We start from the raw sequence: 17,815 nt of genomic DNA, 5'->3' as shown, positions 1-17,815 counted from the left end.
TCCCCCAGACAGAGCCTGGGCTCCTCATGGAGGCGGGGAGGGAGGGGGGCCGCTCGGGGCCTGGGTGACCCCCGTGAGGTGCCCGCAGAGAGAACCTCGGCCTGTTGCCTCTGACCCCATTCCCCAGCAGAGTAACCCTGGCAACAATGGTTGCAAAAAAAAAAAAATCTTTCCGTTCTGTTGTCTTCAGCTGAGAATTTGGGGAAAGATTTTAAGTCATTTGGGTTTTGATCCGAAAACGACCGTTGGAATTTGTCAGTCTTTTTCTTCTGTGTAATCACAAGAGGAGGACTTCCTTCCTCGTCTCATGTCCCCCTCAACCCCCAAAAACAAAAAACAAACACACACAGATGTTGTGTCCGAATGAGATTGTCCTTCCGAGTGAGCCTCTGCAGCACCTCCCTGCTGGCGACGCTTGCGGAATTGCACAGCTTTGGAACCACCCGAGAAGGCACTCTTGTCCGCTGTGGCTGCATCTGTGGTTTGGTTTTGCTGTGCATGTGCGTGATTCCCACAAATATTTTGTTAGCGCATTTACCAGTCTTGCCTCTAATGACATACATTTGTTTACAAAAGTTCACCCTCAGAAGATAAATACATTGAAAAGATTCTGAAGTTCAGACACAAGTTCTAAAAAGCATTTGAGTACTAAGCAGCATTCTTTAAAGAAAGTAAGTGTCGTGCCAACAAAATTGACCACTTTGAATGGGCCAGCGTTCATTTGATTGGATGCTCATGCAGGCATCACTCATCATTTGCATATTATCATACACGTGCTGGAGATCCTTTGGTGTTCATTCCCAGCACCTCTACCATCCCAGTCCCACAGCAATATCACCTTGCGATTTCTTTTATTCTTTTTATTCGTTCCTTTGGGGAATGGGGAGAATTTATCAAAGAGCCTTCCCGTGCCTGTTTGTCTTAGGAGAACTAGGTGCAGAGTGGTAGGATGTCTGGCATCAGGCCGCTTAACATCAGGGCTGCTAAGGTGGGTGCTCTCCAAACACAGGTCCTTTTGGACTACAGTCCATCCGTAATGCTTCCAGCACCCCATCTCACCTTACTACACCAGATTTTTCAGTAATACATTTATAAAAGCTGTAGCAAACCAGTACAGTTTTCATGTGTTCAGACTTTTCATTTGACAATGTAGTTGTAAGGGTTAATTATGCAACAGCAGCAGAGGCCCTAAACCTAATACCAAATACAATCCCTACTGGATACATAATGTCAAACATTTAAAAAATCTTCCTGAGCCAACATTGATACTTAAAAGTTAGGAACTGATTTATATTATGAATTTATGAACAGGAGACTACCTGTCCCTTGTATAGTGAAGTAGCCTGTATCTTTTCCTTATAAGAGTTAAAATACTGAAGTTGTCCCTTTAAATGATAGCTCTGCAAATAACAAAATAAATGACCGTGAGACATCTGGGTACCAGGAACAACTGCTCTTTAAATAAGTAGTCGATGTTTAAAAGTACATGCCCAGCTTTTTCTTGAATAAAATGTATAGCTTTAAATGTCTTATATTAAGTATGTAAACTTGTAACTGACAACTTACATTTTTGTCAACAAACTTAGGTTGTATCCATAGCAGGAAAAAAATTAATGTCGCATTTATCCTTCTGTTATCAACTCTAATAATAGACTTTATTTAAATAAAACTCTTCTGTTACTGGCTGACTTTATGTGCTCTTAAGCTTCAGCTGTTTTGTTTTATTTTTCAGATCAACAGAAAGATTTAAAAAAGAAGATGATCTTGACAGTCTTATTAATGAAATATTTGAAGATCCCAACTTTGATAAAAAATCCTTTGTAAGTCAAGTGTTATAAATATGCAATAATTGTTTTCATTTTTAAGATGTTTAAAATAGTCTGAAAACTTACAGAATACACAACTATCTATATAGTTCTTTGCATTCTGAGAAATACTACCATCTAAATAAATTATTCCACATAGAGTTGTAGAAGAAATAAAATATTAGAAACTGTGTGTGTTTTTTGCTATTCATTTTCAGCAAGAATGCGAAATTAGAAAAGCTGCTAGAGCAAAAGTCAACTCATAGTTGAAGTTGGTTACCTGTATTTATTTATAGACTCTATAACAACACTTTTCTGAAAGACCGAAAACAAACAGCTTTCATATAGGAATGTGCTTAGCATCTCAGATGCAATGCCATTGCTGTGATCCCATAACCCATGCCTACATTGTTAATATTTTAAATATTTACCAGTAAATGCTGTGTATCCACATTAACTCTATGAAAAGCTTATAAAATAATATAACAGCCACCTATATACTGCTCATACTGAACATATATTAATGTTTTGCCATATTTGCTTTGCTTTAATGTTTTAAATAAAAATTATAAGTATAGTTTAAAAACTCCAAATCCTACTTATTGCCTTCCTACCCAGAGGTAACCACTAACCTTTCTATCCGTACTTGTATACTTTTATTACATAGGTATTAACCATAAGTCATTTTCATTGCTAAATAATACCTTGTTAAGTAATTCTACCACAGTTTATCCACTTCCCTGGTAATGGACATTTAAATTATGCCCAATTGTTGCTCTTACAAACAATGCCTCTTCAGATATCTTGGCACTCTTCTTTTACTCACATACAGGAGTTTCTCTAGGATGTATAAACTTGAAGAGGAAATGCTAGGTTATAAGGTGTGCTCATTTTCCATTTTTTTACCCATTGCCAAAGTGTTTTCCAAAGTGCTGTATCAGTTATATTCTTCTTACCAGTAGTGTATGAGCATTTATATACTTTAATTTTTACCATTTTGGTAGTTATAAAATATATTTGTTAGATTTTAAATAAAGAGACCAAATGAAAGTCTAAGTTACAAGGACCACAAAGAAAAATAAATCTAAAAAGATAAATATAATACCAAAGTTTTTTAAGGGTAGGGAAAACTAAAGCAAGACAGTGGACTGAAAACCGCTAGGCAGTGCTGGTGTTAAGGATATGGACATGGGCCAATTATGTTTTTGTCAACCAGACGAATAAAATGACTAGTATAGACCTTATCTTTATTTCTCTAAATTTAACATTTTCAATTAATCCAAAGTAATAACTAAGCTGATGGCCTCATTGATTTACATGTCAACCCAATAGCAATGGTGTTGAATACTCTGTGAACAAGAATGCATTATAAATGCCAAATAGCTATGCTGATTTAATCAATAGTAGAAAAAAATAAACTACATGATGTTCTTGTTGTGATTCATTGATCACCTGAGCAATTAATGATTAAGTACTTACAGAGTGCATATCTGTATGTGAGACACTATTTCTTCAGTTCAGGGCATTTCAAAAGCAGAAGGAAATATGTCTCCGGCTTGGCTTTAAGATCTGAGCCCTGGCCAGTGGTTCAGTGGTTAGAGCATCGCCTCAAGCACCAAAATGTTGCAGGTTCAATCCCCAGTCCCAGTTGGAGCGCATGCAGGAGGCAACCAATCAATGTGTCTAACATTGATGATTCTCTATCTCTCCCTCCCTCCCTCCCTCCCTTCCACTCTCTCTAAAAATCAATGGAAAAATTATCCTTGGATGAGAATTAACAAAAAAAGATATACAAATTTGAAATGAAAGTAACTCTTACAGTCATGAGGAAATAAACTTTTATGTACTTCTTCTGCATGCTCCTTTTTTAAGTTGTTATATCCAGGTTTCCAGCCTGCAAGGGAGAAAGAAACCCAAATAAACTTCTGAAGGAGAGCAGGTCTATGTAAAACATTGACTGGATAAGGAAAAGAAGCGTCTGAACGGCCCATCCATGCCCACCTCGTCCTCAGAGGCCAGATCAAGCTCCTGGGAGTACTGCTCCTTCCCCCGCTGCTTGCCCATTCTGCTGTTTCTGAACTGCTCTCAGGCCCACACAGAAGAGCCCAGAAACAACAGTAAACATCACAGTTTGCCAGCTCCAGGTCATAAGCAGGAGCCTGGATGGTACATGAAACCTTTGGAAAAGCAGAAGGAGACTCATGCACATTATTATTTTTGAGACGTGCGCCCCAAATTTTTCCAGTTCTGTTTAAAACATCAGATAGAAGAGTTAAAAGAAGTAGTAAAATAAAATATTTTTGCCTCCATTAAACTTCCTCCCCTACTAGGTCAAATGAAGCCATGTTGCTACATAGTTTAAATTGCCTTTTCTCCATCTCACTTCCTCTTCTTGGCGGTGGGCTTAGTATGTGGGTTTATGTTGTTTGGTACTATACACCAGTTAACACTTAATAAATGCCTGCTAATGATGACGATGTTATGTAACCACATAGGAACTACTGTATGGTTGTGACTAGGTAGGTCCACATTCTCCTCAAATGCCTAGTGGTTGATACCTTTCCACTTGATCAAAATTAATATTCCTGAAGTTACCCAGGAGTTTCGTTAGTTTATTTTTAGTTCAGGTGAGTACTATTCACAGCCTTTAAAAATGAGTTTGAGGGTTTTTTTTTTCCCCTCAATTGAATTTTTCCAGGATGAGGTTTTAAATAGAAGGCCCTTCATATTAAATCATTGAACTTTAGTATTAATTGAAGAATTATAAAGTGACTCTAAATCTTAGCATGCTAATAATGGCAGTATATCAATTTCCTAGACTAAAAGCAGAGTAATTTGCAAATTCCACAGGGAGGTCGACTTCCCTTTTGCCTTTAAGAAAAAGGTTTTGATCATTGTTTTTACTTCGGAAACTTTAAAATGATACAAATTTTTTATTTTAAGTCATTTAAAAAATATTCTTGTTATAAAATAAAGAATATTAGTTTTCATGTTACAATTATCTAAGTTACTCTTGGCCTTTTATTGTTTTGTTTTCTTAACAGAAATTAAAACCTAAATCTTCAGGTAACACATCTGTCAGTGCTCCCATTCAAGGCCGCGGTAAAAGGTAAGTTGAGATTGCTTCGGTGAGTTACACACACTAGTGAGCAAACACTATGAGCATAGTCTAGTCGATTTTATTACCTTAAACAACAGTGACATTGAACAACAAAGCACTGGTTGGCTTTCAGGAGAAAGACCAATAGCAATATCTTTAGTGTTCCTATGGTCTGTGACCCCTTAGTGGAAAGGAACTTGAATGAGAGATTATTGCTATTGTAAATAATTTTCTGCCATGTGAAAAAAAAAAAAGTGTGAACACTTTCTCAAAATTAATGTTCTGTTATATTCTTCGGTATTTACTTTGTCCCTCATATTATTTGGCAAACACATTTCTCTGTGACTCATTTTAACCCTTTGAGTGTTCCTGAATATACAGGTTATAGCCAATAAAGCAGTGATCCCGGAATAAATACCTCTTCTTTAAAATGGTTGGCTTGCTCAGGAAAATATACAATTTGATGATAAGACTGTAGCGTTAACAAAGCCAAACTAACGTCTCATATTTCTTTCTTGTAATTTTCTTTTTCTCCCGCTTGTTGAACGTATCTAGTTGCAACCCCGTGTACCTCGGTGGAAGCACTGCTCCGTGTGGAATTGGAACAACTACTTCACAGAGGTGGGATGTCAGAAATATACTTTCTTACTAGGTTTTCCAATTTGAAACCCTGTTTTTAAAACAATTATCTTGGCATCGATCTGTTTCATACTCAGAAGTATATTTTCTTAGCCAGTCCAAGAGCGCTTTACTGAGATCTTAGTTATTTCTGGGTGATCGCCGTTGAAAGCTGTGATGGTGGGTTTCTGCTGCTCATGGTGGTGACTCCTTTCTCTGAGCCCCACGCGCAGGGCCTGGATCATGCGGTCCCCGCCTGGCTCCCACCGGACCGGGAGGCTGAGCGTCTGCCATTTTCCTTCTGGGCAGAGGAAGCCAGTTGGTAAGACGAGCGAAGCAGCGCAGCCCCGCAGCTTCATGCCGTTCTCCCCACACTGACTTGGCCAAACAGCCACATGAGAAGCCACACGCCATGAGCCTTGTCTAGATGAGGAGATGGACTCTACACAAATAACTCCAAAAATGGGTATTTAATTTTCACATGATGTGTAATGTGAAGGGAAAGTACAGAAGACTATAAGCATAGATCATTGGCACCCCAGTTACTATGAAGGGTTAGATTCCCAAAGTGGGCGCTACCGCCCCCTGGTGGGCGCTGCAGCGATCCAGGGGGGCGGTGATGGCCACAGGTGCATTTGTTTTAACTTGTTTTGTATTCCCTTTCTATTCTGAGTTCAATAAATAGTTTCATAATTTCAAACTTCAATGTTTCTAATTTACACCTTTCTTTACTATATTTTACGAAAAAGGTATAAACATTAATACATATATCTTTCTGTTTAATTGCTATTAAAATTTTTAAAAAATTAATTTCCAGGGGGCGCTGAGTAATATTTTTTCTGGAAAGGGGGCGGTAGGCCAAATAAGTTTGGGAATCACTGGGTTAGAAAATTCTTCCCTAAGCAAGTAACATCGACTCAGCCTATGATATGAAAAATGAGTAGAAGTGAAGCGAAGAGAGGGGACCGTTGGGGCCAGAGAGTATGCCAGGTTAGATGCTCCCTGAGCTGGGAAGCGTGTGGGAGGAGCAGAGAGCAGCTGGGGAGCTGCAGTGCAGGGAGTGGGGGAAGAATGGCTCCTGATGGGGCCGGAGAGGTAGTCGAGGGACATTTGATTTGTTGGCGGCCCTGTAATCCTCTGAAGATTTTAGGAAAAGTTGGTCATAGACGCAGTAAAAGCTAGTGGTGGGTGGTTGGTTGGTTGTTTTTTAGCAGATGGAGTCACATAATCATATTTGTGTTTCTAAAGGAAGTTATTTTAGCTGCTGAACAGAAAATGGATGGGAAGTTGAGAGGCAAGGCAGGAGAGGGCCAGTCAGCAGACAGTATTTTACAGTGGTCCAGGAAAGAGATGATGATGGTAGCTGTGAGCTGAGTGGTGGCAGTGGCTGTAGGGGAAAGGTGTCACATTTGAGCTGTTTAGAATCTAGAATTGACAAAATTCAGTGAATTTAATGGCTAAGAGAGAACATTGTTAGGAATGACTCCCAAGTAATGTGCCTTGCCCAAGGTCACATAAAGTATTACAAAGCAAGGACTCAAATGTGTAATTGAGTCCTGCTCCATTGCTTTCTAGTAAACCAGTCTGTAGAAGGCCAGGTAATGTATCTAAGAGGGGAGAACCGTGGCTGATGTTGCTACTGCAGCTGCTGTTCTTCAACATCTGTCCAGATGTCAAGAGTCCCTAGTCTACTGTGTAGATCTGACAGGATTTTACTAAAAACCACAGGGTCTGGGCAGAAGACTATATTGGGCTGTATTTGGAAAATCCCCACCATAAACATCTTCAAAATAATAAACATTCTATTGATTGGCTGGACAAAGGGACAAAACTGTTGATGACACCTTCATATTCAATTGCCTCCACATTTTAGAAAAAGAAAAGTGACAATTTATCTTTCATTGGAATCATTACATTATTTTTTTAATATATTTTTATTGATTTCAGAGAGGAAGGGAGAGGGAGAAAGAGATAGAAACATCAGTGATGAAAGAGAATCATTGATTGGCTGCCTCCTATACACACACACACACACACTGGGGATCCAGCCTGCAGCCCCGGCATGTGCCCTGACTGGGAATCGAACCGTGACCTCCTGGTTCATAAGTTGATGCCCCACCACTGAGCCACGCCGGTCGGGCCATTACTTTATTTTCGGTATGCTCTAGCTATACGTAGTTATGGAAGATAAATCTTTTTAAGCCCTGAATATAAGCACTGATTTACACGTCCAGGGCATAAGTGAAATTGAGTCTATTCTGCCTGTTTTTCTATGTGTTTTATTTGTTTGATTTCTGGGTAGAGTTCTGGTTTAGGAGTAATACTCAATGATTTTAGAGTGTAAAGATTTGAGTTTTTACCCCGTTGATGGGGAAGGGAGAAAGAGTAGTAGCAGGAAGCGTGGTGGCATTAATAAGGTATAGATAAGACTAAGGCGTTATTTTCAAGCCAAATCGAATTTTACTCCTAATTATTTTTTAAACTACTTGCAAGGCTGGATTATTGCATAGACTGGTACTAATTATGATCTAACAAAGTGAATCGTAGCAGCAGAATGATTTCTTAGCTGCAAGTGAGTTTTATTTTTCTCAAAGGACAGTGTTTGTAGGAAACTGTGGTAGTGTGAATAGATTTGAATAAACTACTAAATTTTAAATTAAATTAAAAAGCTGTATGTAACATTATGGTTGAGATTTTACACATACAAAACGTCAGGAAATTCAAAATTATAGTTCCCACAACAGCAATAATTCAGCCAAATTGCACATATGTATTAAAGCATTAAAGTTAACACTCTGTGCAATCATGTAATAAACTACATATGCATAAGAAAGCAAGTTATGGCAGCTTTGGGAACCATCATTTTGCATTTCCTGACTTTGTACGTTCAAAATCCAAGTTCAAATGTATACAAATATAATTGTGTTGAATTTCCATATGTACAAGTACAACTTCATAAATTGCTCACAGTTTAAAAGAAAATATGGACTTATGAAACTTGTGTAGATTTTAAATGTTTAGTTACTGTTATGATTAAACATAATTTTAGACATAGAAAGCATTTATTCTCAAAGGAATCTTTAAGCCCCCAAAAAAATTGCAATTTTAAAGTTACTATATTTGAATTTTAAGGAAAATAAGTGAAAAATATTTGGGTTTTACTTTATTATTTTTTAATTACAGAAGGATTATATCCTTCTTGAAAAAATGAAAACAAACTTGAAAAATGTGTAAAGAGAAGGATAATAATCTCCTTTCCACCCTCCATTCCCATCATTCCTGAGACAGCCAGTGTGGGCTTGATAGTATATTACCGTTTACATTTTCTTCCATGTTCTTACCTTATAAATACCTGTTTAGGAATTTTTTGTTGTTGTTTTTACAAAAATAGGGTCATGCTATATATGTTACTGTGCACCTTGTTTTCGACATCTTTCTAGGTCAGTGAAAAATTAATTCTCTTTATCAGCTGCCTAATATTCCATAGTATAAATATACTGTATGTTATTCATTTCTTTCCCTTTTAGGTAGGTATCCAAGTGGTATCTTGTTTTTTGCCACTTCTACAATACAATAGTAGAAATTCTTGAGATATATGCTTATATTGGTGCTTTAATTTATATGCAATAGCTTCCCCAAAATGGAATTGCTAGTGCAACAGTGAGGGATAATTTTAACTTTAAAATAATCCCAAAGGTTAAAGCAGTTCACATACCCACCAGAAATATCTGAGGGTGCTAATTTTTGCTGACTTAAATTGGTTAAAAATTTATTTTGTTGTTGCTTTAAATTTTAATTATTTGTTATATTTTACCTTTTAAACAAACAGGCACTGTTAGAAGCACTTTAACAATATTAACTCATTAGGTCCTCATTGTAATTCTAAAAGATGTATAAAAATTATTAGTATCCCCATTTTACATATAGGGAAACAGTTACAGAGAGAAGTTGAGTTACTTGACTGTAGTTGCACAGCTAGAAAATAGTAGAATCAGTAGTTGAACCTAGGTAATTTGTATTCAGAGTCTACGCTCTTAACTACCATTCTACAATACCTGTATTAGTGAGATTGAATATATTTTTTTAACATATTTTATTGATTTTTTTTACAGAGAGGAAGGGAGAGAGATAGAGAGTTAGAAACATTGATGAGAGAGAAACATCGATCAGCCGCCTCCTGCACACCTCCTACTGGGGATGTGCCGGCAACCAAGGTACATGCCCTTGACCAGAATCAAACCTGAGACCCTTCAGTCCACAAGCTGACGCTCTATCCACTGAGCTAAACCGGTTAGGGCTGAATATATTTTTAAGCTTTGTCTTTGTCATTTGTAAACACTCTGAACAGTATAAGTAAGTATTGAACCTTGTGCTGAAAATGTTTTCTTCCACTATTTTTCACTTTGTTTTTGTTTTGGGTTTGTTTGTGTGTGTTTTTTAGTGTTTTTTGTTTTTGTTTTTAAGAATTTCTATAAGAGTTTATTTGAGCCTAACTGATGACATTCCTGGGAAGCAAGATGTCAAATGCTCCTGTTCTTGGTATCTTAAAAACTCTTATTTCCTTTTAATTTTTAGGTGATCAAATGTATCTATATTGATTCTAGTTTTTAAATATTTCAAGCAATATTCTTTAAAGTAAGCCACAATTATTATACAAATCAAATTGTTTGCAGCAGCAACTCATAAATTTTGTCATATAATCATTTATTCCTAAAGTTACATGTAGTATATGAGCTTTAAAAATTGATTGGCATTTGAATTCCTCAGATATTCACTAAGCGTAATTGTAGCAGTTCTGCCCTCTTTCCTGCATCATCGTTTTGCTCTTCACTGCATCTTTGCTTTTTTCCCTCCTTTCTCTTAACCCCACTTCCATTTAAATGACTCAGATACATCTTCTCAGAGAGGCCTTTGCAGACCACTCTACGTATTTAAAATAGCAACCCACTCCCTCCAGTACTCTCAATTTTATTTTTCCTGCTCTACTTACTATTTCATTTGAAGCATTTTTTATCTTCTAACATTGTGATGAGTACTATTTATTTCTTTTCTCATTAGACAAAATCTTACTAGCACATAGTAGTCTTTCAGTAAATACAGGATGGAGCAAATTAGGTTTACAATTGTTTATGTGAAAAATAATACAATACTTAGTAAATAATAATATAAAAATAAACCGTTTCGTGTACTCACAACTGTAAACCTACTTTTGCCTGTGGTTTGTTTTTTAATGAGTGGATAAATGCATTAATGCCATCCACTGGAGAAACAAACAAATAAGATACTGTCCCAGCACTTAAGTAGCTTAAGGGGGAGACATTCATTTCTACATAACGTGGAAAATTCTGTGATAAATGCATTCTTGAAAATTTTATTAGGAAAGGAAGCAACTTAAAGAAGTTAAGTGAAGACTTCCCTCAGGCACAATTTGAAAACCATTGAACTAAAAGATCTACACATCCGTTTCCTTTCTTTTCTACCTGTACAGTACATATGTGTGCATAAATGTGTCAGCATATAAGATCTTAGTAAAATAGGTATGTGTAGCCCTGACGGGTTTGGCTCAGTGGATGGAGCGTCGGTCTGCGGACTGAAGGGTCCCGGGTTCGATTCCAGTCAAGGGCATGTACCTTGGTTGCGGGCACATCCCCAGTAGGGGGTGTGCAGGAGGCAGCTGATCGATGTTTCTCTCTCATTGATGTTTCTAACTCTCTATCCCTCTCCCTTCCTCTCTGTAAAAAATCAATAAAATATATTTTTTTAAAAATAGGTATATGTAGAAATTAACCTGGAATTTTAGATATATAATTAGTCCTTTAGTATAAAAATTTACAATCAGTTTAATCTTTATTTTTTTGTTGTTTACTCGGTAGTTTGTAATATATGGTATATCCTATGAATAAATCACCATATTTTTATATTTAAACATACCAATAATCTTTAATGTACAGTTCTTTTTCTCTGAACAGATCATGTGACCATCTGCGTTGTACAGCGTGTGATTTCTGGGTTGTAAGCTATGATGACTATATGTGGGACAAATCATGCGATTATCTGTTTTTCAGGTAAGCTTCTAAAGAATTTCACTGTGAAAATGTACCAAGTATAACTTTATATTTCTATTTTGCTGTAATGTCTCTTGTGGACTTGGCCAGATTGTGTGGCCTCTACCTCTTCAACATTCCTCTCATCCATCTCCTTTTTTTCCATCTGTCTGCTGTCAGCCTAGGTAAGACATGTTGCTTCTGGACAAGAATCTAGATATTGCCTTCTTGCCCAGCTGGTGTGGCTCAGTGGTTGAGCATCAACCTAAGAACCAGGAGGTCACGGTTCAATTCCTGGTCAGGAGGGGAATTTAATATGCCCAGGTTTCAGGCTTGATCCCCAAGAAACAGCCAATCAATGATTCTCTCTCATCATTGATATTTCTGTCTCTCTCACGCTCTCCCTTCCTCTCTGAAATCAATAAAAATATATATATTTTAAAAGAATATAGATATAGCCTTCTCACTCACTTTTCTGCCTACAGTATCTTCTTTCAGACCAACTTTTCCTTGCTGAGAATTAAAGCATAACTAAGAGTGTGTCATTCTCCTATCCAGAACCCTTGTGCTTACAGAATCATGTCCAAATTCCTTAGTATGGCACCCAAGACCTCCAGGATCTAGCCCCTATCCATCACCCAGCTTTGTCTTTCCACCGTACACTTTCCTCCTTCACAAGATTTTAGCTACATCAAATTCCTCAATACTCCATTCCCCATTACTTTGTGCAAGCTCTCCACCTCCTGGGACACCTTCCCATTTTATCTAAATGTTAGGTTGATACATGTCTGCCTCCCTCCTTGCGGTCAGGATAGGCTTCCTCATACTTTTGCAATTTATACATTTTTATACACTACTGACTACCTAATGTTTTTAAGATGTTATAAGTGATAAAAATAAACTATGCATTCACTTTAAATAAAAATTTAGAGTTAAAATTTAATAGCGCAGCCCTAACCAGTTTGGCTCAGTGGATAGAGTATCAGCCTGCGGACTCAAGGGTCCCAGGTTCGATTCAGGTCAAGGGCATGTACCTTGGTTGCGGGCACATCCCCAGTAGGGCATTTGCAGGAGGCAGCTGGTTGATGTTTCTCTCTCATCGATATTTCTAGCACTCTATTCCTCTCCCTTCCTCTCTGTAAAAAAATCAATAAAATATATTTTAAAAAATTAATAGCGCACATATCATTCATTAGTGTCTTCCCTGACCTGTGCCTAGACAAAGACTGTCTATTCGGATACAAGTAATCATAATACATTGTAGCACTCTCCAGTAGCAGAAAGAAAAGGAGAGTTTTCCAGACCTCTTCCCACATCCATTCTCATGTAAATCCCTAGGAGTCTCCTCTAATGTAATAGTTTTCAAATTTTTTTCATATCAAGAACTGCTTTAAAAATCTTATGAAAATTTTGAATCTTCTCCACATATACACAAAAGTAAATTGAAATGTACAAATATCCAGAAAAAGTATAATTTAAGAGGTTTCACAGTCCTCCATCCAAATAAAGCCTAGTGACCTCCCAAAATCCCAGGTCAGGTTAGCCTACCTGTAATCCCATTATTGGAAAAGTTAACTTTTCATTTCAGGTCTGTTTTGCCTTTTCTGACTTTTCTAACTCCTCTGCTAGATACTACTTCTGGTTCATCTAAAGAGTGAGTAATAATTCCCACATGTCACCAAGATGCACCAGTAATTTTTACAGAATAATAGAATGCATGTAATATCAAAACGGAGCACAGGCATTAAGTGAGCTTTTTGGTGATTAGTTGGTACTTGAACTTGTAGTGTCTCAGTTAAGAACTCTAGATCTGTGGCAGCCTGGCTTTGCTTGCTTGCTTGTTTGTTTGTTTGCTTGTTTGTTTGTTTTGTTAATGAGAATGAGAAGTTTTATTTTTACACAGGGTCAGGCACAGGCACTGCCAATCATTGTCAGCTGCAGGGGTGAGGGAATGTGAGGTTTGGGGCATTAAAGAGGAAGACCGTCTGGAGAGAGCTCAGAACCCTCCCGGGGAACATCCCAGCTCAAACCAGGAAAGCGAGCACAGGCTGTCTGGGAAAGGCTACATCCAGCGGGGCTTTTTGTTGGCTCTTTTGGATTCTGTTTTCTCTGACGACATTTGTCTCAGCATCAGATTCCAGGTCAGCAGCAGCCCCCAGAACTATGGCCACAGCCAGAGCCCCCAGACTGCTAACCACTACCTTTGTCACAGGAGTCAGAGCTCTGGCACTCCTAAGACCCCTAATTAAGGATTCGGTCACTTCCTGGCCTGTGGGGCTCAGTTGATTGGAGCATCGTCCTGTGCACCAAAAGGCCTCGGTTCGATTTTTGGTCAGGGAACATACTCAGGTTGCAGGTTCGATCCCCGATCAGGTTGGTACAGTAGGCAACCAATTGATGTCTCTCTCTCACATCAATGTTTCCCTCTCTGTCTCCCTCCCTCACTCCCTCTCTTTTCCTCTCTCTCTAAAAATCAATTTTAAAAAACATTTTTTAAAAAATTCAATCAGGTATCAGATGTTAAATTTGTCAATTTATATTGCAGATTGAATAAAAAAACATTTTTCTTCATTTAACTTTTTAGTTTTCATTAAACACGGTTTTGTGGATTTTTTTTTCTTTCTGACAAAACTTAGATGATTCATTTCTTCCCCTGGCTCACTATAACCTTATCTAAGACTTAGCTGGTCAAAGTCTCAGTTTCTTGAATCAGACAGTTGACCTGGAAAATCTCTCCGATTTCGTGAGGTTCTAACCTTCAAAATTGTGCCTGGATTTTGCACAGTACAGGACTGAATGTGGTGTCCACTGGCCACCAGAGGGCACTTTGCAGCCTGCCTTCTGCAGTGACCTAAAAAGAAAAGATGGGACTATATCTCTTTTTTTTAATATTTGTGTTGTGTTTCATCATTTTACTTTCCATTTATCATTCTATTTTGAATGTTTATATTTTTCTTCTGCCATGGAATAGTTAGATAAATTCAGTACGTGGATTAACTTGAAAATCATAATTGACTTTCAATTAATTAAACATAAATTAACTTCTCTAGTCTTTTTTTATAATTACATCAACCAGATGGTTATCATTTTCATGATGGTCCTGCCAATTGATTTAATTATTTTAACATTGTCACTTAATGTAGGTTAGGTATTATTTTATTGCTGACACTATAAGTAAATAACATATCATTAAAAAACGAAAGATATGTCAGTTCAACACATAGAATTAACAGGCACTTTTTTTCTAGTAATGAAAAATTTCTGTACTTAACCCATCAGAAGCGCATAATTTTTATGCCTCTTATATCCCCTCCATTTGCCATATTGCCGGCCTTTCTCTCTCCCCGCCCACCTTCCTCTCTCTCTAAAAACCAATTTAAAAAATATATCCTCAGGTGAGGATTAAATAAACAAATAATACAGCCTTTTCACATTCAGACAAATATATCCATGAGAGCAGTCTTTATTAATCATCATAATATTTAAGTAAAGGTACATAGCAGTAGCATGCCCTTTGGGAAAAGACAATACATTTCATTTAATGACTATACAGATTTTCAAAGACAAATAGACTTTAGCATTTGGTGTAGTAAGTATCTGAGGTAGGAGACGAACCACCACCCTTTTCTCTCTGTTCTCACTTGATCTGAGCCAAGAGTCAGAGAAGCGATGCACCGTATTATCATATCATGTCATCTCTGATAAAGCAAATCATAATTTTTCAGCTTTTTTTAGGTCATTATGTTCTAAATAGCCTTAATAAACAGGCCTAGAGAAATGCCATGGAAAAGTACTAGTTACTGAGGAAATGCCATCAGAAAGAACATAGAAGCATATCCGCTGTTATTTGTGTGAAGGGAAACAAGGTTTGTTGAGTGTTCAGATGTTAATAAAGATGGAAAAATAAAGCAACTAGAATTTGTTTTAAGTCATTACACACTGGAAAAGCCACTGTTCTAAAACATTCATGTTTTACTAATAGGAACAACATGCCAGAATTCCACAAATTAAAAACAAAGTTGGTAAAGAAGAAAGGAGCACGGGCGTACGCCTGCCAGTGTAGCTGGAGAACTATTGTAGAGCTGACTGACCTGCAGACGGACCATCAGCTGCGTTGGGTTTGTGGTAAACACTAAGAATGCAGACTTTTGCCCTGGCCGGGTGGCTCAGTTGATTGGCGCATCATCCCATAACCCAAAAGGTTGCAAATTTGATTCCCAGGCAGGGCACTTAGGTTGTGGGTTGGGTTCGATCCCGGTCCTGGTGCGTACGGGAGGCATCCAATCAGTGTTTCTCCTCTCAATTGATGTCTCCTTTCTCTCTCTCTCCCTGCCCACCTTCCTCTCTCTCTAAAAACCAATTTAAAAAATATATCCTCAGGTGAGGATTAAATAAACAAATAATACAGCCTTTTCACATTCAGACAAATATATCCATGAGAGCAGTCTTTATTAATCATCATAATATTTAAGTAAAGGTACATAGCAGTAGCATGCCCTTTGGGAAAAGACAATACATTTCATTTAATGACTCTACAAATTTTTGAAGACAAATAGACTTCAGAAGATAAGGTGCTTTATTTAACGTTTTGGAATTACTCCTTTATGATATACTGGACATTTCATTTTGTAGGCAAAGTAACAAGTTATTCAAATTCTTTGCCAGCCTCTCTTCTACTTAACGCAAGTTTAATTAAGCAGTTTTATACCAACCTATAGCCATTTATTAGCAACTGCAGCATTACTGATGCTAATACACTTAGCGTAAATATTCCTCATTCACCGCATTTAAATGGGGTAGTGCGGAGAGTCACTGAGGAGTATATGCATCCCCTCGTCCAGTCAGAGCTGTTGCTGCAAAGGATCAGAGTTGATGTGGCAGAAACCTTGTCAGCAGTGACTAATTGGAGGGTTTCCAGGAGTATAGGTATATTGTAAATGAATACACTACCTACAGCTGATCTTACCTCACCAACTCAAAGTGATATTATGTACAATAATGATAAGTATGCTTTTTAGGTTTTAGCTTCTTTCTCCTCCTTTTGTTTGTATATATATTAAAAGTTACTTGGCTTTTTATTTTCGCAAATACCCATTTATATGTTTTTTAAAATTTTGATGCACCTAAAATCCCAAGGAAAGATCCAAATATGGACAGGTCATTGTTGGTTTTTTCATTACTTTCTAGCTTTTCATTCCTAAAACTATAATCAAGTAAAACGCACAGCAAGTAAGATGTTTTCTCAGGCAGCCTGTTGATTTTTCTGGTGGGATCAGAGTGACATACTATTTATTAGATGAGTATGAAAAGGGAGATAGAGCATAGCCTATTGACATTACTGAGACTTGGAGAACCTACAATAGCAGCACATCTAGGAAATCAGTTACCTCAAAATCACCAGCTCCCAGCCAAGAGCGCTCTAATCTGCCAAAACCTCTTTACTGCATGTGTCTAATATATAGTTCAATTGTTGACACAAGGCATGCTGAACAAGAGTAATTGAAGCAAAGTTATGATCTTCTTAGTCTTGTGCTTAATCCAGCCACCCTACTTCAGCAAAGAAGAAAAGCCTTCTGGTCATTAAAAGCCTTCTCCTAGCCATGACACATTTGCACATGTGTAAAACTCAGTAAGTCTAGTATTGCAACCAATCAGATCTCCTGTTGGCAGAAACTCACATTTTTGTATTATGAATATGTTTATAAATCTTATCTTTCAATAAAAATGTTTTACTCTCTAAAACTTTATATCACTGTAATGTATCCAGAAACAGAGGGATTTGGATTGAAGTCACCTATTTCAAAATAAAAACAGCACAGCAATAAGATTCACACATTCAGAACCCCATGGAATTGGGCACATCTACACTAATAAAAGACACACATGCAAATTGACTGTACCTTCGCTATGCCTTAACCCACGCCCACCAGCAAATCAATAGGCAAATTAACCCAACCAAGATGGCGGCCGGCAGCCACTGAGCTGGAGCAAGCAGGAGGCTTGGTTGCCCCAATGATGGAGGAAGCCAAGCTTCCCGGCCAGCTCTGAGCTCTAATTAAAGCAACAAAGTTTCAATTATAGAAGGTAAATAAACCCCAGATACCTGTTTTCAGCGGGCCATGGCCACGGAGCTGGAGTGAGCAGGAGGCCCATCCTGGCTGGCTCTGAGCTCCACTCCAGGCTACAAAGTTTTAATTATAGAAGGTAAATAAATCCCAGAATAAAAAAAAAAAAAGAAAGAAAAAAAA

General features: G+C 37.6%; 1 protein-coding gene across 5 annotated transcripts in view; it reads left to right on the top strand.

Moving 5' to 3' along the window:
* Positions 1–17,815, top strand: part of LOC102251357 (chromosome unknown open reading frame, human C8orf37) — a 30,597-nt gene that overhangs the window by 747 nt on the left and 12,035 nt on the right. The window contains exons 2-6 of one of the 5 annotated variants that reach the window (XR_001364618.1): positions 1,733–1,820; positions 4,850–4,914; positions 5,461–5,526; positions 11,493–11,588; positions 15,550–16,366. Coding sequence is in view for 4 of the 5 variants with exons in the window: in XM_005879245.2 (XP_005879307.1) it covers positions 1,733–1,820; positions 4,850–4,914; positions 5,461–5,526; positions 11,493–11,588; positions 15,550–15,703 (469 nt within the window). In the remaining variant the exon portion in view is untranslated. Of the gene's footprint in view, positions 1–1,732; positions 1,821–4,849; positions 4,915–5,460; positions 5,527–11,492; positions 11,589–15,549; positions 17,368–17,815 lie in introns of those variants that run through there. The other 4 variants (XM_014550280.1, XM_005879244.2, XM_005879245.2 and 1 more) reach the window with 4 other exon arrangements.

This window comes from Myotis brandtii, unplaced genomic scaffold, assembly GCF_000412655.1.
Source record: "Myotis brandtii unplaced genomic scaffold, ASM41265v1 scaffold59, whole genome shotgun sequence".
Lineage (NCBI taxonomy): Eukaryota > Metazoa > Chordata > Mammalia > Chiroptera > Vespertilionidae > Myotis > Myotis brandtii.
This window is presented reverse-complemented; position numbering and strand designations above follow the sequence as displayed.